The 24,426-nt window shown below is 41.6% G+C and overlaps 1 protein-coding gene across 1 annotated transcript; it reads left to right on the forward strand.

The window, feature by feature from the left end:
- Positions 1 to 1,491: 1,491 nt before the first annotated feature.
- Positions 1,492 to 10,820, forward strand: LOC308351469 (interferon-induced very large GTPase 1-like; the record flags this gene model as incomplete). Its single annotated transcript, XM_080817123.1, has 1 exon — positions 1,492 to 10,820. The coding sequence occupies one exon, from the start codon at positions 1,492 to 1,494 to the stop codon at positions 8,779 to 8,781; it is 7,290 nt and encodes a 2,429-aa protein (XP_080673249.1). The 3' UTR covers positions 8,782 to 10,820.
- Between the last annotated feature and the right edge of the window lie 13,606 nt (positions 10,821 to 24,426).

The raw sequence follows: 24,426 nt of genomic DNA on the forward strand, positions 1-24,426 counted from the left end.
CCAAACCTGTACAGGAATCTACCATCAAGATGGCTGGACTTCTCCAAAATTCTCTCTCATCTGTGGGTGAGAGCACATTGCCCATTTTTTGCTGACTGTGACCAGGGGGTTGAAACAGGCTTGCTGGCTCTCCTGGTTCTATGGGCCAAACTGAGGTCTTCTGCCTATCACCAGAGGCACAAGTGGACAAAACTACTTCCACGTCCTTTGGCATATGGCACTAGATACTGCAATGCCCACAGAGGCACTTTTGATCATAGATGGATATCTAATATGTTGTTTTAAAGGGGGGACCAAAAAAAAAGAAACATTTTATGCCACCATAATGTTGACATCTACAAATGCATTTTATTATATTTTTTAAAAGGTTTTATTTGTTTATTTGAGAGAGAGTATGTGCGCACATGAGTGGGGGGGGGGCAGAGGTAAGGGTGGAGCAGACTCCCCGCTAAGCAGGGAGCCTGAGGTGGGACTCAATCCCAGGACCCTGAGATCATAAGCTGAGCCAAAGACAGACACTCAGTGGACTGAGTTCCCCAAGAACCCCTACAAGTGCATTTCAAAGGACAGGAGAGTAAATAAATATCATGAAATGGCTTAAGAATAAGTGACAGAAAGACAGAAAGAAACCACTCAACACAGATTTGACAGAAACTAACAGAAATATGATTGGCAGTACCACTCTTGTTTGATGGTTTTTGGTTTCTATTTGCTAGCAAATATTTTTTGTTTCCAATTTTTATTTAAATTCCAATTAGTTAACATATAGTATAATTAGTTTCAGGTATAGAATTTAGTGGCTCATCATACCTACAGTGCCCAGTGCTTATCACAAGCTCCCTCCCTAATCTCCATCACCCATTTAACACGTCTGCCCATCTACCTCCCCTCCAGTTTTCCTCAGTTTTTCTGTAGGTAGAAGGTAGGAGTCTGTCTTCTGGCTTGCCTCTCTTTCCGCACTTCCCCACCATGTTCATCTGTTTCATTTCTTAAATTTCACATCTCAGTGAAATCATATATGATATTTGTCTTTCTCAACTGAATTATTTTGCTTAGCATCATACTCTAGCTCCATCTACATCCTGGCAAATGGCAAGATTTCATTCCTTTTTTGTGGTTGCTCTTGTTTTTTAAACAAACATTAAGCTATCAAACTCATACATATTTCCAAATCCAACCCTTAGTTTAATGCTCTCCATGCAACAAATTCTGTGTAACAGGAAATGCCAAAAGCCAGAGTATTAAGTTGCAACTCACCCTGGTAACTAAAACAATTTATGTTGAGAATACCCACAAAGCTGTCTTTCAAAAAATATATATTAAGAAGCAGTGTTAGCAGAATATATCTGTTGGAACAATGCAAGGAGGACATGAAAAAGGTTCCAAGACTTGCATCTTTAGTACACTCACCGTTCTGGACATATGGCTGAACATGGTTGATACTTCCTAAGATCATGACACAGGCTAACTGAGTAATTTTCTTCCACAGCCATGGCCACAGCAAATTCCACCCCTGATGAGCCCCTGCTCAGAGGCAAAAGAAGGCATGATCTCCAAGAGATGCTGACAGAAGTAGGACTGGCACTTGAGTACTGGTTGCCCAAGCTGCAGGAACAACTGGGTGTGACCTGTGCCCAGGCCTTACAACACCTAGAAGGAAAAGACCTCCAAAACCTCAAATCCCTAGCACGACATTCGTGGGAGGAAAGAGCCCTGGAGAAGCTTCTTAAACTGTCACGCTCAAATAGTCTTTCAGAGTCACAGAAGTCTCAGTTGGAAGTGAGAAAGAAAATGCAGAAGCAGGCAGAGCAGGCACTGCAGGAGCTAAGAGACTTGCTGTCAGAAGGGAGGCAGCAACAGGATGAAGCAGTGAGGCAAAGAGAGGCAGAGCTGAGGCAGGCAATGGAGATCCCTGAAGAATACTGGCCACCTCCCCAAAAGTCCCTAAAAGAAGTCATGGAAAACATTCAGAAACAACTCAACCTCGAGGAGGGAACACTCTCTCACAGGCAAAATCTCCCAGATAGAGATCTGGTGAGATGGGCATCTGGAGGGTTGGCCCTGCAGGGAATTTACAAAACCAGCGACCAAAGGGGTCTGATAGAGAGAAGAGAGGAGCTACTCAGTGTCCCGAACGAGTTCTCACTCTTTGGCCCTGAGCAGGGCACACGGATGGAAACAAAGGAGTTTACATCTTCTCAAGCAGAAGCCACGTTCACCCAGGCTATAGAGAAGCTAGGCTTCAGTGCAACTACTGCAGCCAAAGGTGAAGGTTGGGGATTTAGCCTGGAAGCGAGTGTAGATGACAGCAAACGTTCAGAATCTAAGAAAACCCAACAATCACATGCTGAGCACACTTACTTTTGCTCAACCAAGTTCAGCTATATCCCACTGGCTTCCTGCCACTTTCGCATTGATCAGCTCCAGTTATCCAAGGCTGCTCTGCAGGAATTGAAATGCATTGAAGACCTTCTGGGTCAGTGTACAGGCCCACACAGACTCCTCTTACTGAAGTCCAGGACAGAGGCCTTCTTCAATAGGTTTGGTTCTCATGCTAATCAGGGCCCTCTGCACCTGGGAGGAATCTACTGGTGGAAAGCCATTTCAGAGGGTTTCCAAAGTGAGCAACTGGCAGAAGTGAAACAGCAGTCAGCAGAAGCCCTGGATATTTATGTCAGGGGCAGCTACAGTGGCTTTGGAATGCAAGTTGCTGCAGGTGTAGATGTGACAGACTCTCATTCAAAAATGAACTCTCAGAGCACAAACTTCCAAAATCTCCAAACACAAATCCAGTTATCTGTGGCCCAGACAGGTGGCCCACCAGAAGCAAATGGCCTTTTCCAGTGGAAAGCTGGCCTAGTTGCCAGTAATCAAACCTGGTGTGTCATTGACCGGGGAATTCAACTGGTGCCCATTTGGGACATCATCCTCTCCAGCCACAGAAGTGATTTTAAGAATCCATTTCAGGTAGCTGACTTCCTGATAGAATGCTATACTGCTCTGACTGGCCTGACTACCCAGATCCAGAGTGGAGAGGAATTACTCAGTATTGTGAAGGAGGCTAGGGTTTTCCTAGAGGGTGTGAAATCCTGGGAGGCATCTGATCCTGAAGAACAGCTTAAAAAACTGATAGATTTCATGCAAATGTTGAGTCAAAAAACACAATCTTATGACACTTGGATTAACATATGCCTCACAGATGGGGACCTACAGAATTTTCTGGTAAACACTGTCAACTTTTGCAAAAGATCTTCCAGTTATAAAACAGAATTTATTAAATCTCAGTTACGCAGCCTTTTGGATCCTCACATTTATAGTGTGACAAACTTTCCTCAGGCTCAATCCATCATGCAATGGATCTTCTCATCAGAGCCAGAGCAGAAGCACGTCAACATCTCTGAATTTTCTGAATTAATTAAAATCTTGACAGAAACCAAAAATGACTTCATGGAAGCAAAGGCCAAACCTGAGACCCCAGAAATAGTGGAAGAAGCACAAAGAAAGGCTACTTATGAGGTCAGCCAGTCTCTACGATGCTTCTTGAATTACCTGCGAGAAACAGAGCAGGCAGACATACGGCTCTTGTTACTATCCGTTGCAGTGGGTGCAGGTTATCGCATGGTAAACAATACTTTTCAGTATCTTCTGGGATGTGAGGAGCTGAACTTCCTGCTGCAGGAAATGCAAACTGCCCATGATAAATACCAGAAGCTCAAAAATATTTGCAGCTACAGGGCTCAGGCATTCCTGCTGCTCACAGGTCTGACAGCCACTGTTGGAGTTACAGCTCTTTCTCCAAAGGAGAAAACACAACGCTTGACAATTCTAAGACAGCACATGGGACAATCCTTGTCTAAAGAAATTGAACATGTCCTCACCAAACCTGGAGCACATCATGATTGGGAAAACCTAGAGAAAGACTTAAGATTGCTCATTGATGGGAATTATGAAGCCACCATGTCTTCATTGCAAATAGGTGATGTGAGAAAACATTTGCAAAGTATCTTCCCTGAAAAGGAAGCACCTCACAAACCACATGATAGTGAAAGCAACAAATTGCAGGCCATAGAAAATGAAGCCTTCTTAGAATTACTCCAGCGTCTAGGCCTGGAACACTACTACCCAAAAAGGATGAGCAGAGCTACCTTCCACCTGATCCACAAGACTTCTGTGTACAACACCCAGCCCAGCTCTGAGCAGGAGCTTCCCTTCTACTTCCTGCAGAAGCTACTAATGCTGGATTATGGGCTGAGATACCTGGTCTTCAAAGATGATGGAAACACACAGAACCAAGTCTACCCAAGTGCCTCAAATCAGAAAAGTGAGGCTTTTGATCCATATGAAGACATATTTGAAGAGAGTGATAGTCCCGCTAACCCTTCAGCCACTCATCCAAGGTCCCACATTCACCCCATGGATATTCAGATGGCAGTTCTTCACTGTACAGATAATTATGCCAGACAATATATTCTGACCAAACTTGCCATTTGTCAGTTTGCCCTCCCACTGCTTGTACCTAATCCCTGCAATTCTCAGATTGAATTCTCTCTCTGGTCTCTCAGCCAAATTAGGAGAAGCTGGCAGCAAGCAAGGAAATCATCAAAAGAGAAGAACAATTACAACAATCAGCAGATGTGTCATGTCCCTACTCCCATTGTGTCCTTTATTAGAGTTGGAAAGGGCTTCTCTGCTTCCAAATCTCAGATCATGAACTGTCTACTCAGTAAACATAAATATGATATCTTTTTTCATCGACATTGCCGGGGGAGCAGCAAAGACTGTCTCTTGATGGAGGGTGTAGTAGAAATCTGCTGGTATTGTCCTGGGGGGGAAGATGAGGACAGCTTTGACAAATGTTTGGCCTTCACCAATCTTCATGGAGATGCCAAGGACCATGAGAAACAGCTTGCCTTCCTGCAGGAGATCTCTTCCGTCATTGTGGTGCTCATGGCAACTTCTGATGACAATACAGAAAATCGAAAACTTGTCCGTGGCCTGTGTCAGCTATCAAAACCTTTGATCTGTTTGTTTGATAACAAAGAAAAAACCATGGCCAATACTTCTGGCCAAAGAGTGAGAATTGGGATCAGGAATCGAAATGAGGCAGAATTAACAGAGGAGCTCAAAACTACAATCACACATTTGCTAGAGCTCTCTCACACTGCTTTTAGCTTAGAGGACTGTGCCCAGATTGCACGCAAGCAAGGATTTCTTATTGATGAAGACCAGAGTGACTGCAAGGAAGCCAAAGAGAAGGCAGAGGTTCTCATGGCCCTACTAGGAGACATGCCGATATCTCAGATGAAGGAAAAATTACTACCCCTTCAGGGACGACTGTGGCATCTTTGGTGTATGAAGGACAAAGAACTCTATCATCTGAGGGAAAAGGGAAATCAGAGCATTGAACAACACAAGAGTGAAATCGAGGCCGATAAACAAAGAATACGGAGGCAACAATTGAACAAAGCCTTTCCTCCCAATGAGTTCATGCATTCTGTCCTTGAAATTATCCAAAAACGTTCAGAAATTCATACCAAGCTCTACTTCTTACAGTGGCTGAGTGTGTTTTTGGACAATCTGACTGCAGATCACTTGGAAAAACTGAATGAAAAGAAAAAGGCTTTGTGCTCCCTGGTACAAACAGGAAAACAAAAAGTACCAGAGAATGCCTCCCTGAAACAGTGGCAAAATAACATAGAAGCTATTTCTGCAGAGATTAGTGACTGCACCTTGGGAATTGAGCAGATTCTCAGAGAAATAGGCCAGATGTATGAAGCTCTGGAAGAAATTTTTCCTACAAAAGATACGCTTTTTCTCTCCCTTCCCCAGATTGCTGCAGATCTAATGATATCTGGTATTCCTATCGAGCTGATGGATGGGGATGCTTCATATGTGCCTCTAAAGTGGGCAGCAGCTATTTTTGACAAGGTCTATGAGAAACTTGGAGACAAACGGCTGTTTGTTCTCTCTGTCCTTGGCCTGCAGAGCTCAGGGAAGTCCACCCTGCTGAATGCCCTTTTCGGGCTACAGTTCGCTGTCAGTGCTGGGAGGTGTACCCGGGGAGCCTACATGCAGCTCCTGAAGGTGGAGGAGACGTTCGCAGAGGAACTTGGCTTTGACTTTGTGCTTGTTGTGGACACAGAAGGACTTCGGGCCCCAGAACTCAGCAACAAATCCCAGAATCATGACAATGAGTTGGCAACCTTTGTTATTGGCCTTGGAAACTTGACTCTGGTCAATATTTTTGGGGAAAATCCATCAGAAATGCAAGATATTCTACAAATAGTTGTCCAAGCCTTTCTGAGGATGAAACAAGTAAAAATCTCCCCACGTTGCCTTTTCGTCCATCAGAATGTGGGAGAAGTTACAGCTAAAGAACAAAATATGGAAGGACGAAGGCGGCTGGAACAGAGACTAGATGAAATGGCGGCAACAGCAGCTGAACAGGAACAGTGCTCAGAGGTGACCTGCTTTAGTGATGTCATTAAGTTTGATGTCAATACTCACGTCTACTACTTTGCTCACCTCTGGGATGGCAATCCTCCAATGGCCCCTCCCAATCCTCGCTACAGCCACAATGTCCAGGAACTGAAAAGCAGAATTCTTCTGACAGCCAAACAAGAATGTAGGGGAGGCCTCATGAAGATATCAGATATAAAATTTCGACTTCAAGATTTGTGGAGAGCCCTGGTGTGTGAGAACTTCATTTTCAGTTTCAGGAACACCCGAGAAGTCATGGCCATGAGCAAACTGGAAACCATGTATAACTCCTGGACCTGGGAGCTGAGGAGTCATGTGCTGGGCTTGCAGAACCAGCTGATCAACCAGATTCAGAATGGACTAATCCAGACATTCAGAAGAAGCACACTTGAGGCTCCAGTCACAGAAAAATATGAAGCCATCAAGCAAGGACTTGAAAAATATTTTAATGAAGATCGAGATAGTGAAATACTGATTCAGTGGAAAGCAAATTTTGAAAATAAGCTACTACAGCTTAAAGAGGCACTTATTTCAGACACCCAAAAGAAAGCTAATGAACTTATTAGTTTTAAGAAAAGTCAAGAAAAATTGGACAATAAAAAGTCATGTTATGAAAAGGAATTATTAGAAAAAAGCCGAAATTTGGCTTTAACCATAAAAGGCACAGAACGGAGTGAGGAACAACTACATGAGAAGTTCAATCAGCTTTGGGAAACATGGGTCTATGAGGTGTCCTCAACTCTCCCTCCAGTCACAGAGCCTAACATTGATGTGGATTCTGAAAACATCCTTTTGGAGTATTTCAAAAAGGAGACAAATATTGTGGACAAAGTAAAGAGAAAACCCAGAGAAGAGTTTCAAGTCAAACATGACAAACATGTCCAAATGAACAAGAAATTTTACATAATTAAAAAGCAATTAGAGGACTGTGATAAAATGTCTATAGATATGACTACCAACCGCATTGTTTCAAGATTTACTGAAATGATAGAAAACATTCAGAAGCAAGGGCATGATTACGATCCAAGTTATTTCCACGAAATCCTGAGAATAATAGATGAGGAAGTGAAATCTGCACCTACCGAGGGAAGATACACATTTACAAGTAAATATGAAATTGACTTATCTTTGTGTTTATTCCAAAAAGCATCCGAAAGTTTTAGGGAGATGCACAGGGCATTCAAGAATGCAAATGATCCGGTAAACTACCTGGAAAGCAAGAAAGAGGATTTCTTCATGAGTTTTAAAATCTCGTGTCAAGGAGCAACCTCAGTCAAAACATTTGTTGATTTTCTGTGGCAGAAACTCATTCCTGCTGTCTCCAACACCATATGGGAAAAAACGGCCCCCAGAATTGCTGGGGACATACGATCTACTTGCCCCGCATTCAATGGAAACAGGGCTAACCTGGAGAAACATATTCTCATCTCTCTGGCTGAAGAAGAAAATTTTGATAATTACTGGAGTTACCTTCATGATTCAGAATCATTTTTTAGGAATTACATTAAAAGGCATATTGAAACATACTGTTCAGACCAGGGAAGTGAAAAAATAAGGACTTTCTTAAAAATAAGTGTAGATGATATCAAGAATGCCATCCTCTCTGCTATTCATGAATCCATAAAAAGAGCTAAAGACAGAAGCAGCACTGTGTCTGAGTGGTTGGATTTGTTCTGTGATCAACTGGGGAGTAATCTGATCTTCCCACGAAAAGATCTGATAAGCATTGAACACCAGGAGATAAAAGATATTGAGTTTCTCAAAGAAGCTATGAGTGAAGCTTTGGATCCCACAATGAAGAGAGTAGAACAGAACTGTTTGACTGTTTCAGTACAAGAAATGGTTCCACAAATTGAGAAAATGCTCTCTGAACATCTCTGTGGCTGCTGGAAACAGTGTCCCTTTTGTAGAGCAATTTGTACAAACACAATCCCTACACATGAAGGAGACCACAGTGTTCCCTTCCACCGTCCTCAGGCTGTCGCTGGATGGCGTTTTTATAAAACAGACGACTTTGTTATTGATTACTGTACTAATCTGGTAGCAAGCAATTGTTCCTTTATTTTGAGAGATGGCCGGGAAATCCCACATAAGAACTATCGAGAGGCAGGAGGAGACTATGCCACGTGGAGCATCACCCCAGACACATCCACCCAGCCATACTGGAAATGGTTTGTCTCTCACTTCAGATCAAACCTAGAAGCAAAATATCAGAAAAAATTTAAAAACAAAGGTAAAATCCCTGATGCATGGGCCCAAATCAAAAAGCAGGATGTACTTGATGACTTGAAAAAACAGTAAAATTCAATGACCGCAGAAGAGCCCCAGTATCTGAACAAAAGAGTCCCTATTTGGGAACCTGGAAAATCCTAACATACCTTCTCCTCACAAAAAGAATCCTCATTCTTTCCTTTTTTCAAATGAAAAATCTAAAAATAAGTCAACTAACATTTCAAGAGTTGAAGATTCCCTGTGAAAAGACTTCATTCTTCTTTGCCTCAATTCATTCTGGCTTAAAAACCACTTACTAAAATATATGAACACATGATAAAATCAAATAAAATCCATTTAAAGTATCCACTGCAAATTTTAAATGATTATTCAGAATGTTTATATTTTGAAATATAGACTGTTATGTAAAGTCTCAGAGAAAGTCATTTTCATAGAAGGAAATCAGAACCATTGCAGACTGCTACAAATTACTATAGAATAAATATCTGGGTATTTCAACCAATATACAGCTCTTGACTGTAAGCTATCAATAACCTTTTTTTTTTGAATCCTCTGAAATCCTCACAAAAAATTGTGAGTAAAAAGTTACTAATCCTCAAATGGAAAAATGTTAGTGGAAAGTTTAGGATCCCTGAGCATAGCAATACTTAGGCATATTCTCTTCTGGAGAAGAATAAAATAGGGACTTCACCATAATAAAGTCTGCATCAATTCAAGAAATGTTATCAAGCAAATAGGGAAAAGAGAAATTAAATAACTGTTTTTCTCATTTGATCATTAGCCTCCTCTTCTCTGGCATCTTGCCAATGCATGTGTTTAAAAAGAAAGAAAAGAAAGGAAAAGAAAAGAAAAAAAAAGAGAAGAAAAGATTCACAAGACGTTAGGTATTCACAGCTCAGTGCTATATACAAGTCTGAGAATGACTGGATTTTGGAACATGATTTATGACCAGTAAAAGGAGCCATTTTAATCAAAGCCGTGGAGAAGGTCAAATCTGATTAACCCTTTGATGATTTAAAAAAAACAAAAAACAAAAAACTATTCCTTCAAGAATACAATATAAAAAAGTATACAGTTTTTAGGTTTTGATATTTTTAAGGAAAATTTTTAATATATTCAAATGTAAGGAAATACTTATCTCCAGATAAGACACCTTTGTAACTTCTCACATTATTTAAGCCATAGAGTCATGAACAGAATAAAAATGAAAACGCAGAGCACTCTGAAGCCAACCAAGGACCAGAGTGGGGAAAGAAAGTGCCATTCTGCAAACCTACGCCTTCTAAAAAATGGCTTACATGATGTTCTCAAAGGTGATGATCTGAAGGAATCCTGATATAAAGAAGAAAATTTATGTCAGACATATGGGTGTCCATTGGCTTGCATTTACAGATACAGTCTACCCTTCCATAGCCAGTGAAAACAAACAGTACACGGAACTACAGTAAGGACTAGAATCCTCAGAGTTAGGAGACAGGAGTAATGACTCTATTGTCTTTGTTTCTCCAAAGGGTTTCAAGAATACTCTCAGTTTCAGGTAAAATGACCTATGTCTCCAGAAGAAATCCTGGAACAGGAAAATTTAAAGGAAATAGATATTCTTAAACAGTATAGTTTTCCTTTTGTCCTCTGGGAAATAGACTCAGTAAGAGCTGGAAAGACCTCGGGGCACTTCAGTGGCTCATTTGGTTGGGTGTCATCCTTTGGCTTTGGTTCTGATCCCAGGGTCCTGACATGGAGCCCTGTGTGCTCCCTGCTCAGCGGGGTGTCTGCTTCTCCCTCTCCCTCTACCCTTCCCATGCTCATGCTTTCACTCACTATCTCTCAAGTAAATAAAATCTTAACCTCAAAAAAAAAAAAAAAAAAAGAGTTGGAAGGACCTGCTAATGTAAAGTTGAAATAGTGATGGAAACAGAACCCCTGCATTGGTACCTGTCTCTCTCACATCACTGCATGCTCAAAAACTGCAATGTGCAATTAACACTTGTTGAATGCTTTTGTATTTGTTTAATGAATCCAAAATGGCCTTTCACTAGGTAATATATTTCCTATATTAACTTTGATTTTCAAGCCAAAATTGTTGTGTATAAATAAAAAAGACAAATTCCTCAGGCATTGAAGCAGTGTGATTATTCAATGAGATTCAGAGACTGTGCTCAAGAGACGCCAAATAAACTGGCAAGAAGTAAATTGAGATAGAGAAAAGATGACCATGTAGGAATGAGGTTTTCTGTGATAGTAGTAGAGACAGTAAAGATGCAGTCGGGATTAAAGAGATTACAGTGTCAGCAGGTTGGAGTCACAGAGGGGGAAGATTTCAGAAACTATGGAATAGGGAGGAAGAGTCAGTAGGGATGACGATTACAGGATCATCAAGAGTAGAAGACCCTGGACCCAGGTGTAAATCCCTGGATTAGAAGTGGCCAGAGTTCTAAGGTCAGTAGAGGTAAAATTCACATGGTCAGTGCATTAAGTCTCTCAGAGTCACTGAAAGTGGGAACATGGAAACACAGGAATTCGAGGTCACCACATCACTTGATTTAAGGGACTTCCAGAGTAAGTTAAGCAAGACAGCCCAAGTGTAATGGGAAAGAAGGAGTCAACAGGCCTATAGAAATGGGGCTAGGAGAGTGACAGATTTTTTTTTTTTTAAGATTTTATTTGTTAGATGGTAGTGGTAGCAGCAGCAACAGCAACAAAAGTCATGTTAATAGAATTGCGGTAATGATGAACATTATTATCATTGCTATTACTCTGAAATGTAGTTACACCTCCACCCTGTTCTCAACTGTAAGTTCCTGAAGAAGACAGTCCATGCCTTGCTCATTTCCATATATTCAGTATCTAGAATGGTATTGGCCCCAGTAGAGGTGATGATAATGGCTCTTAAATACAATGGAGAAGTTTACCAGATATTGCCAGTGAAGGTGATGAGAGGTGGAAGGAAAAGAAAGAAAGATGGTTCCAGGATTTCAAACAGTGATAATGCAGCTAAATTAACTAAATAAAGGTCACCAATGCCTCAATTTTGCTAAATCCTTTTTTTATTTTTACTCTCAAACTTCTTATTTAGCTTACCAACAAAATCTTATCCCTCTCTCAACCTGAAACACTCTGTTCACTTGGATTTGAGAATACTGCACTCTTGCTTTTCTTCCTCTGCTCACTATGTTTTACTGGTTCCTTCACTACCATTAAAGTGCTGAATGCCAGCACACCCCAAGGGCTCAATCTTTGGTCTTCCTTCTATATCTAGACTCTCTCTCCTTCTTAATGTGTCACCTGTCCCCAAGGCATTAAATACTACATATACATTGAAAACTCCTAATAACTACATCTAACCTACATCTCTCTCCAAATGTCAAACTGCTGCATACTCAACAGTTGCACTTGGAGGTCTTAAAGACATCTCAAGCTTAACATGCTCAAAACTGGGTTCTCACTACCCCCTCACTCAAAACCTGCTCTGCCCACAGCCTTCTTCATCTCATTTAAAGAGAAATCTGATGTGTCAGTCCCCTAGGCCAGAAAATACTCTAAGTCATGCATAACGCCTCTCACCTCTCTCATCATTGGTAAATCCTGTGTAATCTACTTTTAAAATATACTCAGATCCAATCAGTTACCACCACACCCCTGAAGGCACTGAGGCTCAATAGCATCCTAACAGACTGCCACATATATAGCCTATTCTCACGAAGGCAGTCAGAAAGCTTTCTTAAAAATTTATTTCAAAATATGTCTCCAAAAGCAAAGGAAACAAAAGCAAAAATGAACTTTTGGGAATTCATCAAGATCAAAAGCTTCTGCACAGCAAAGGAAACAGTCAACAAAACACAGAGGCAACCCACGGAATGGGAGAAGATATTTGCAAGTGACAGTACAGACAAAAGGCTGATATCCAGGATCTATAAAGAACTCCTCAAACTCAACACACACAAAACAGATAATCATGTCAAAAAATGGGCAGAAGACATGAACAGACACTTCTCCAATGAAGACAAACAAATGGCTATCAGACACATGAAAAAATGTTCATCATCACTAGCCATCAGGGAGATTCATATCAAAACCACATTGAGAGGAAAACACAAAGATGGCAGAGAAGTAGCAGGCTGAGACGACATCGGGTAGCAGGAGATCAGCTAGATAGCTTATCTAACCATTGTGAACACCTACAAATCCAACAGGAAATCGAAGAGAAGAAGAGCAACAATTCTAGAAACAGAAAATCAATCACTTTCTGAAAGGTAGGACCTGCGGAGAAGTGAATCCAAAGCGACGGGAAGATAGACCCCGGGGGGAGGGGCTGGCTCCCAGCAAGCAGCGGAGCAACGGAGCACAAAATCGGGACTTTTAAAAGTCTGCTCCACTGGGAGACATCGCTCCAGAGGCTAAACCAGGGGGAAACCCAGGCGGGGTCAGCATAACCTCAGGTCCCGCAGGGTCACAGAAGCACCAGGGGTGTTGGAGTGCCACAGAGCTCACAAGTATTAGAGCGGGGAAGCCGACTACAGCAACAAAGCCAAGGAGTGAGCTCTCAGCCCGGGGTTACCTTGTGCCGGTCGCAGGCTGGGGGGGCTCGGAGCGTGGCCAGAGGCCACAGAGACAGAAGTGACCGGGCGCTTTTCTCCAGGTTCCAGCAATTGACTGCTTTCCTCAAGGCGCGACCGCAGGCCAGGGAGGCGGGGCGGTTGGGCGCTTTTCTCTGAGGGTGCACTGAGGAGCGGAAACCCAAGCTCCCAGCTCCTCCAGGCTGAGAGATTGGGAGGCCGCCATCTTCATTCCCGTCCTCCGGAACTCTATGGAAAGCGCTCAGGGAACAAAAGCTCCCGAAAGCAAACCCAAGCGGATTACTTAGCCCGGCCCCTGCAAGGCGATGCCATGTCGCCTGCAGCAAAGACACTTGAGAATCACTACAACAGGCCCCTCCCCCAGAAGATCAACAAGAAACCCAGCCAAAACCAACTTCAGTCACCAAGAACAGCGGAATTCCACAGCAGGAGAAAGCAAATCTTATCTGGACAAAATGACAAGGCGGAAAAACTCACCTCAAAAAAAACAAGAGGCCATTTCGAAGGCTGGAGATCTAATCAATACGGACATTGGTAACATGACAGAACTAGAGTTTAGAATGACAATTCTCAAGGTTCTAGCCGGGCTCAAAAAAGGCATAGGAGATATTAGAGAAACCCTCTCCAGAGAGATAAAAGCGCTTTCTGGAGAAATAAAAGAACTAAAATCTAATCAAGTTGAAATCAAAAAAGCTATTCATGAGGTGCAATCAAAAATGGAAGCTCTCACTGCTAGGATAAATGAGGCAGAAGAAAGAATTAGTGACATAGAAGACCAAATGACAGAGAATAAAGAAGCTGAGCAAAAGAGAGACAAACAAATACTGGACCACAAGGAGAGAATTCGAGAGACAAGCGACACCATAAGACAACACAACATTAGAATAATTGGGATTCCAGAAGAAGAAGAAAGAAAGAGGGGAGCAGAAGGTATATTGGAGACAATTATTGGAGAGAATTTCCCTAATATGGCAAAGGGAACAAACATCAAAATCCAGGAGTTGCTAAGAACGCCCCTCAAAATCAATAAAAATAGGTCCACACCTCGTCACCTGATAGTAAAATTTACAAGTCTTAGCCACAAAGAGAAAATCCTGAAAGCAGCCCGGGAAAAGAAGTCTGTAACATACAAGGGTAAAAACATTAGATTGGCAGCGGACCTATCCACAGAGATCTGGCAGGCCAGAAAGAACTGGCATGATATATTCAGAGCACTAAACGAGAAAAACATGCAGCCAAGAATACTATATCCGGCTAGGCTATCATTGAAAATAGAAGGAGAGATAAAGAGCTTCCAGGACAAACAGAAGCTGAAAGAATTTGCAAACACCAAACCAGCTCTACAGGAAATATTGAAAGGGGTCCTCTGAGCAAAGAGAGACCCTAAAAGTAGTAGATCAGAAAGAAACAGAGCCAATATACAGTAACAGTCACCTTACAGGCAATACAATGGCACTAAATTCATATCTCTCAATAGTTACCCTGAATGTTAATGGGCTAAATGCCCCAATCAAAAGACACAGGGAATCAGAATGGATAAAAAAACAAAACCCATCCATATGCTGCCTACAAGAAACTCATTTTAGACCCAAAGACACCTCCAGATTTAAAGTGAAGGGGTGGAAAACAATGTACCATGCTAATGGACATCAGAAGAAAGCTGGGGGAGCACCTGGGTGGCTCAGTGGGTTGAACCACTGCCTTCGGCTCAGGTCATGATCTTGGGGTCCTGGGATCGAGTCCCACATCGGGCTCTCTGCTCAGCAGGGAGCCTGCTTCCCTCTCTCTCTTAGCCTGCCTCTCTGCCTACTTGTGATCTCTCTCTGTCAAATAAATAAATAAAATCTAAAAAAAAAAAACAAAAAGAGAGAGAGACTGACCTGAGGAATGGCTCAAGGTCATTTCTTAAAAAAAAAAAAAAAAAAAGAAGAAGAAGAAAGCTGGGGTGGCAAATCCTTATATCAGATCAATTAGATTTTAAGCCAAAGACTATAATAAGAGATGAGGAAGGACACTATATCATACTCAAAGGGTCTGTCCAACAAGAAGACCTAACAATCTTAAATATCTATGCCCCTAACATGGGAGCAGCCAACTATATAAACCAATTAATAACAAATAACAAAATTAAAGAAATACATCGACAGTAATACAATAATAGCAGGGGACTTTAACACTCCCCTCACTGAAATGGACAGATCATCCAAACAAAAGATCAACAAGGAAATAAAGGCCTTAAATGACACACTGGACGAGATGGACATCACAGATATCTTCAGAACATTCCATCCCAAAGCAACAGAATATACATTCTTCTCTAGTGCACATGGAACATTCTCCAGAATAGACCACATCCTGGGTCATAAATCAGGTCTCAATCGGTACCAAAAGATTGAAATCATTCCCTGCATATTTTCAGACCACAATGCTCTGAAGCTAGAACTCAATCACAAGAGGAAATTTGGAAAGAACACAAATACATGGAGACTAAACAGCATCCTTCTAAAAAATGAATGGGTCAACCAGGAAATTAAAGAAGAATTGAAAAAAATCATGGAAACAAATGAAAATGAAAACACAACGGTTCAAAATCTGTGGGACACAACAAAGGCAGTCCTGAGAGGAAAATATATAGCGGTGCAAGCCTTTCTCAAGAAACAAGAAAGGTCTCAAATACACAACCTAACCCTACACCTAAAGGAGCTGGAGAGAGAACAACAAAGAAAGCCTAAACCCAGCAGGAGAAGAGAAACCATAAAGATCAGAGCAGAAATCAATGAAATAGAAACTAAAAAAACAAGAGAACAAATCAACAAAACTAGGAGCTGGTTCTTTGAAAGAATTAATAAGATTGACAAACCCCTGGCCAGACTTATCAAAAAGAAAAGAGAAAGGACGCAAATAAATAAAATCATGAATGAAAGAGGAGAGATCACAACCAACACCAAAGAAATACAAACAATTATAAGAACATACTATGAGCAACTCTACGCCAACAAATTTGACAATCTGGAAGAAATGGATACATTTCTAGAGACATATAAACTACCACAACTCGAACCAGGAAGAAATAGATAACCTGAACAGACCCATAACCAGTAAGGAGATTGAAACAGTCATCAAAAATCTCCAAACAAACAATAGTCCAGGACCAGACAGCTTCCCAGGGGAATTCTACCAAACATTAAAAGAAGAATTAATTCCTATTCTCCTGAAACTGTTCCAAAAAATAGAAATAGAAGGAAAAATTCCAAATACATTCTATGAGGCCAGCATCACCTTGATCCCAAAACCAGACAAGGATCCCACCAAAAAAGAGAATTACAGACCAATCTCCTTGATGAACACAGATGCGAAAATTCTCACCAAAATACTGGCCAATAGGATCCAACAGTACATTAAAAGGATTATTCACCACGACCTAGTGGGATTTATTCCAGGGCTGCAAGGTTGGTTCAACATCCACAAATCCATCAATGTGATACAATACATTAATAAAAGAAAGAGTAAGAACCATATGATACTCTCAATAGATGCTGAAAAAGCATTTGACAAAGTGCAGCATCCCTTCCTGATTAAAACTCTTCAAAGTATAGGGATAGAAGGCACATACCTCAATATTATCAAAGCCATCTATGAAAAACCCACCGCAAATATCATTCTCAATGGAGAAAAACTGAAAGCTTTTCCACTAAGGTCAGGAACACGGCAGAGATGTCCGTTATCACCACTGCTGTTCAACATAGTACTAGAAGTCCTAGCTTCAGCAATCAGACAACAAAAAGAAATCAAAGGCATCCAAATTGGCAAAGAAGAAGTCAAACTATCACTCTTCGCAGAGGATATGATACTATATGTGGAAAACCCAAAAGGCTCCACTCCAAAACTGCTAGAACTTATACAGGAATTCAGTAAAGTGTCAGGATATAAAGTCAATGCACAGAAATCAGTCGCATTTCTTTACACTAACAACAAGACAGAAGAAAGAGAAAATGAGGAGTCAGTCCCATTTACAATCACACCCAAAACCATAAGATACCTAGGAATAAATCTAACCAAAGAGGCAAAGAATCTATACTCAGAAAACTATAAAGTCCTCATGAAAGAAATTGAGGAAGACACAAAGAAATGGAAAAATATTCCATGCTCATGGACTGGAAGAACAAATATTGTGAAAATGTCTACTCTACCTAAAGCAATCTACACATTTAATGCAATCCCTATCAAAATCCCATCCATTTTTTTTCAAAGAAATGGAACAAATAATCCTAAAATTTATATGGAACCAGAAAAGACCTCGAATAGCCAAAGGAATGTTGAAAAAGAAAGCCAAAGTCGGTGGCATCACAATTCCAGACTTCAAGCTCTATTACAAAGCTGTCATCATCAAGACAGTATGGTACTGGCACAAAAACAGACATATAGATCAATGGAACAGAATAGAGAGCCCAGAAATAGACCCTCAACTCTATGGTCAACTAATCTTCGACAAAGCAGGAAGGAATGTCCAATGGAAAAAAGACAGCCTCTTCAACAAATGGTGCTGGGAAAATTGGACAGCCACATGCAGAAAAATGAAATTGGACTATTTCCTTACACCACACACAAAAATAGACTCAAAATGGATGAAGGACCTCAATGTGAGAAAGGAATCTATCAAAATCCTTGAGGAGAATGCAGGCAGCAACCTCTTTGACCTCAACCGCAGCAACTTCTTCCTAGGAACATCGCCAAAGGCAGCAGAAGCAAGGGCAAAAATGAACTATTGGGATTTCATCAAGATCAAAAGCTTTTGCACAGCAAAGGAAACAGTTAACAAAACCAAAAGACAACTGACAGAATGGGAGAAGATATTTGCAAATGACATAGCAGATAAAGGGCTAGTATCCAAAATCTATAAAGAGCTTATCAAACTCAATACCCAAAGAACAAATAATCCAATCAAGAAATGGGCAGAGGACATGAACAGACATTTCTGCAAAGAAGACATCCAGATGGCCAACAGACACATGAAAAAATGTTCATCATCCCAAGCCATCAGGGAGATTCAAATTAAAACCACATTGAGATACCACCTTACACCAGTTAGAATGGCCAAAATTAGCAAGACAGTTAACAACGTGTGTAGGAGAGGATGCGGAGAAAGGGGAACCCTCTTACACTGTTGGTGGGAATGCAAGTTGGGTGCAGCCGCTTTGGAAAACAGTGTGAAGATTCCTTAAGAAATTAAAAATAGAGCTTCCCTATGACCCTGCAATTGCACTACCAGCTATTTACCCACAAGATACAGACATGTAGCAAAAAGAAGGGCCATCTGTACCCCAATATTCACAGCAGCAATGGCCACGGTCGCCAAACTGTGGAAAGAACCAAGACGCCCTTCAATGGACAAATGGATAAGGAAGATGTGTTCCATATACACTATGGAGTATTATGCCTCCATCAGAAAGGATGAATACCCAACTTTTGCAGCAACCTGGGCGGGACTGGAAGAGATTATGCTGAGTGAAATAAGTCAAGCAGAGAGAATCAGTTATCATATGGTTTCACTTATTTGTGGAGCATAAGAAATAACACGGAGGACATGGGAAGGCAGCTATGCTCACCACTATACCACCAACGCAAACCACAAGGAGGACATGGGGAGATGGAGAGGAGAAGGGAGTTGGGAGAAATTGGAGGGGGAGGAAAACCATGAGAGACTATGGACTCTGAAAAACAGTCTGAGGGTTTTGAAGGGTCGGGGGGTGGTAGGTTGGGGGAGCCTGGTGGTGGGTATTATGGAGGGCACTCATTGCATGGAACACTGAGTGTGGTACATAAAAAATGAATTCTGGTACACTGAAAAGAAATTTTTAAAATTTAAAAAATAAAAATCTAATGTGTCTGATAGGAGTATAGCTACTCCAGTTTTCTTTTGATGTCCATTTTTATGATAAATGTTTCTCTATCCCCTTACTTTCAATCTGCAGGTGTTTTTTGGTCTAAAATGAGTCTCTTGTAGGCAGCGTACATATGGGTCTTTCTGTTTTTCTTTGTTTGCTTGTTTGTTTGTTTGTTTTTTATCCATTCTGACATCCTATATCTTTTGGTTGAAGGGCTTATTCCATTTAAAATCAGAGTAATTATTCATAAATATGTATATATTGCCATTTTATTACTTGGGTTGTTATTGTTTCTGGAGATTTCCTCTGCTTTTTTGTTGTCTTTGTCACTTTTGGTCTTTCTTTCCCAATAAGAGTCCCATTAATATTTCTTGCAGGGCTGGTTTTGTGGTCACAAATTCTTATAGTTTTTGTTGGTCTGAAAAACTTTTTATCTGTCCTTCTGTACAGAATGATAGACCTGATGGATAGAACATTCTTGGTTGCAGCTTTTTCCCATTCAGCATGTTGAATATATCATGTCACCCTCTTTTGGCTTCCAAGTTTCTCTGAAGAGATCTACAATTAGCCTTATGGGTTTTCCCTTGTAAGTGAAGGACTTCTTTATCATGCTGCTTTTAGATCTTTTTTCTACATACCATAGTTTGCAAATTTAACTACAATATGTAGTTGGTGTTGGCCTGCTTTTGTTGATTTCAGTGGACGTCCTCTGTGTCTTCTGAACGTGAATGTCTGTTTCCTTCCCCACATTAGGAAAGTTTTCAGCTATTATTTCCTCAAATAAACCTTCTTCCCCTTTTCTCTTTTTCTTCCAGGACTCCAATAATATGCATGTTATTACATATGATGGAATCACTGGGTTCCCAAGGTCTATTCTTGTGATCCATAGTTCTTTCTCTCTTTTGTTCAACTTCATCATTTTCCATTGTTCTATCTTCTATATCACTAAGTCGCTCCCACTTTTTCCATCCATGTGGTCATGACAGACAAACAGTTTCAAATTTGTTACTGCATTTTCCATTTTTGGCTGTTTTTTAAATTCTTTTATCTCTGTGGTAAGGTTCTCCTTGATGTCTTCCATGCTTTTCTCAAACCCAGCAAGTATACCTATGACTGTTGCTCTAAATGCTCCATCGGACATATTACTTACATCTTTTTCAGTTAGATCTCTGGCTGTGACCTCTTATTCCTTCTTTTGGGTGAATTCTTCTGTCTTGGCTTGTTTAGGTCTTGGTCTTCTTCTGTGTGTTAGAAAAGCCTCTAATCTTTCTTGCTCCTGGGAGTAATGGCTTTATGAAGGAGAGGTCATACAATATCCAGAACCTGGCACTTCAGGGAGTGTCTTTGGTGTGTGCTGCAGGTACTCTGCTGCCGTGTTTTGGCTGCTCTATCCCTCAACTCCGTCATCTAAAGAAGTTCACCTTGCCTGCAGTGGGCAGTATTTGAACCTTAGCCAGAATGTGGTGAGTTTTAACTAGGCATGTTCTCGTTGGCTTGTTAAATGAGACCTGGTGCTACTTCAACTAGAACTGAACCCTTGTAGAACTCTATGGTTCTTGGAGGTAGTGTGTGCAGGGGGTTTCTGTTGGCCTTCCATGGAAAGGGCCCACTGCGCTGGTCCTTGCGCACTACCAGCAGAGTGCAGGGTGGCCATACTTTGTGTAAACAGGTTAGGCAGACAGTGTTGATGCTGTGCTGTTTAATGAAGCTTGTTTATGCTGAGGGGAAGGGGGTGGAATGGTGCCAGCCAGCTCCTTTGTCCCCAGAGGTGGGTAGAGAGCAGATAGCATCTGCTCTCAGGGAACCACTCCTGGAAGAGTGAATCATTTCCTTTCATGTGTTCCAGGCATTTTTCAGATTGCTGCTTTCATTCTGTCTGTCTCTGTGTTGCCTGACTGCTGGGAGCAGCACAGTGCACTTTGGGCTCTATCCCAGCCAAGGCTGCTGACTTTTAAAACTCCAAACTTTAAGAATGTGCTATGGCAGGGGCCTACACTGGTCTTCTGAGGGAGGGTCTCAGGGACAGATGCAGCTTTAACCTAGAAGGGCAGTTGCATGTGAGCTCAGAGGTGTGGAACTGGGAGCAGAGCGGGCTAAAGAGCCAGTGTCCAGGTTAAGAGCCCTCAGCAGGTATCTCTGCAACTCTGCTAAAGGGCAGAGAAAGGAAATGGTGCCCACCACCATGGCCCACACAGCTCTTTTCCCCCTGGAGAGGCATCTCTGCAAATGCCACCTCTCACAGATACACTGGAAGAAGAGCCAACAGTCTGTCCCCATGCACCTTGGGCAATCCTCAGATCATGCCATCTGTCCCGGGGTTGCTTGCCTGACCTATTCCAGGAGTAGGGCAGTACCCTCAGGTCTCTGTCCTAGTCAAGCATACCAACCCATAGAACTCCTGTCTTTGAGCCCCACTGGTTGCAAAATTTCACAAAATCAGCCCTTCTAGTTTTCCCAACCAATGTCTTTGGGGATTTGTTGTCCTTGTGCATATCCATTTGCTGCCCTCTCTCTCTTACCTCTCTCTACCGTCAGGGCTCCCTTTCTTCTCTGGAGCCCACAATCCATTTCTTCCCCAAAACACATATATATGTATATATGTATGTATGTATATAGTATGTATATATATGTATGTGTGTGTGAGTATGTATATTTTAATTGTTGTAAACTTACCTTCCAGACGTGCTTTTGTTATATCTCACTGATTTTTTGTCGGTTGTTTTTAAGAAAAACAACCGACAAAAATGAAAGTGAAAACAGTTTTTCATAAATTTGGGCCCCTTTGCTCTGAGAGAGCCAAAGTCTGGGCTGGAGATGAGTCACTATTACAGGATCTCTTTCCCTTGGCCATGGTTCTTGCTCATGTTACTTTAATTAATGAAGAGGAGGATAAGACTAAGATTGCTGGGCAGTAAAGCAATTATTGAGTGATAACACAAAGTTCCTGAAGGAGGGGACCTGAGACGGTTGCTGAGCTGGCCTGTAGACCTGGGGGGTTTTATGCGCTTGATGGCAGGCTGTTTTACTCTGATTAACACTCCAAGTGCCTGTCATCAGGATTTCTGTCATCTATCTATCACACAGGGAAGGGTAGAGGGCTCCTTCCAGGGTGATACAAATCCTTATAAGGGTGGTTTCCTCTTAGAGCATTGGGGGAGTGGAGCGGGGCGTGGTGGCGCTTATCCCTGACTGCCTTTCTTCCAGCTACCCTTCATTATCATCATCCTACCAGACTCAAACAAAGAACCTAATGTACCTCTCTCCAGTCTCTCTGGAGCAACTGGAGGACAAAAGCTTCATTTCAAGGAGACAGATAGATGAAGAAAAGGGAGGAAAATGGGATAAACAAAGAGGTACAACAAACACAGAAACTAATATAGAAACAGAAATTAATGAAAATAGTCAGAGTGGTAGTTTTTGAATGCAGGTGGGATCCAGAGCAGACGGCCAAGAGAGAATTCTTGATACATCTTTGGTGCAGAAAGGTGATTATATTAAAGCAGGGGGACAGGACCCATGGGTAGAAAGAACTGCTGCACCAAGGCTATAAGGTGTGACTGATTATGTACTTGGGTGTTGGGGGAGGTAAGGAAAAGGGGAGGTGTCCAAAAGGACTGTCATATACTAAAGAGGACCTAATAAGATATTAGAGGCCTTGCCATTGTCAGGTTAAGGTTGTTTTTCCTTCTAGCAAGGCATTAATATTAATACAGTTGGGACTTTCCATCTGGAAGTTAGGTTATTCATGAGAATGCTTTCTTCTTGTAAATCACTAAGATGTTTGTAAACTGAGGGAGACTCACCTCCCACAGGACAGTGATCTCTGTACATTACCCATCTGTTTTTCTTCCCTGAGCTTTAGGGCAGCTAGGAGTGCCTGATGAATATCACACAGATCCTCACCCAAGAGGGAGTGGGGGATTGCGTGTCACCTTGTGCTTTGCCCTCAGCTTGCCTTCTGCTACTTCATCCATAGGGAACAGAGATACAGCCAGATAAGACACGCTAAGAACACAAATATGAATCTGGCAGTGTCACCATTCTAAAAAACAGCTGCATATCTGGGAGCAAGGCAATATATTATCTCAAGAAACAAGTAACTTGGTAATTTGTATTATCAAAAAAAAATAGATCCAGACATGTTTAAGAATAAATACTTTGTTTGAAAGTATTATTGCAGTAAGAGGAAGGGGACTTGTAATAGGGGAACAGTCTAACCATAGAGGTACAAGTGGAATCATCTCAAAGGCCAGTCATAAAGGAATTTTCTTCTATGGGGAAATGTCAGCAAAGCAAGAAAAAACAGGGTGTAGAGGGAGTGGGATAATCAGGTAATGTTTTCCCCTGAGGTCTTATGATTCCTAGGAGGGATAGTCAAGAAGAAATTATAGAAGATAAGGGTGGATCAAAGTTCAGGGAACCAGAGCAGGAAGGAACTCAGGATCCAACCGAGGTGGCACACCACACAACAGTATTCCAGGTCCTCCTTCACCCTGGAGTTCCAACCCTGTGGGCAGTCTTGCCCTACTTGGACTCCAAGGAGAAGTGGACTGACTTGCCTGGCAGCTCACCAGGACTTGGTAAGCCTCCTGGGAATATAATTTGTAGTCCGGTCCCACTCCATTGAGCAGAAGGGAAGCTTGATCACCTTCCAGGAATTTCTGAAAGGAATTCCACCTGCCAGGGACCACGGGTATGGGGGATATCTCACAGGACAGGAACCTCCTGAAAGGGGGGACGGGAAGGAATTTCCAAAAGGATTTCCACAGGACAGGAACCTCCACGGGAGAGGAGCTGTAATAACATTCATGTAAATGCCTGAGTAAGTGAAATATCATTTATATGATATTTATATCATTCATATATATATATATCATATATGTGTATCATATATATCATATATATGCTATCATATATGATATCATATATGATATCATATATATCATATATATCATATATATGAAAACATATATATCATATATGTTATCATATATGTGATATATGATAACATATATATATCATATATATGTTATCATATATGTGTGTGTGTGTATATATATATATATATATACACACATATATGATAACCTGAAGCAGCGATTCAAACACAGGGAGATGGGATACCTGGGTGGCTCAGTCGGTTAAGCCTCTGCCTTCAGCTCAGATATGATCCCAGAGTCCTGGGATCGAGTCCCACATCGGGCTCCTTGCTCAGCAGGGAGCCTGCTTCTCTCTCTGCCTCTGCCTGCCACTCT

This window comes from Martes martes, assembly GCF_963455335.1.
Source record: "Martes martes genome assembly, chromosome: 10".
NCBI lineage: Eukaryota > Metazoa > Chordata > Mammalia > Carnivora > Mustelidae > Martes > Martes martes.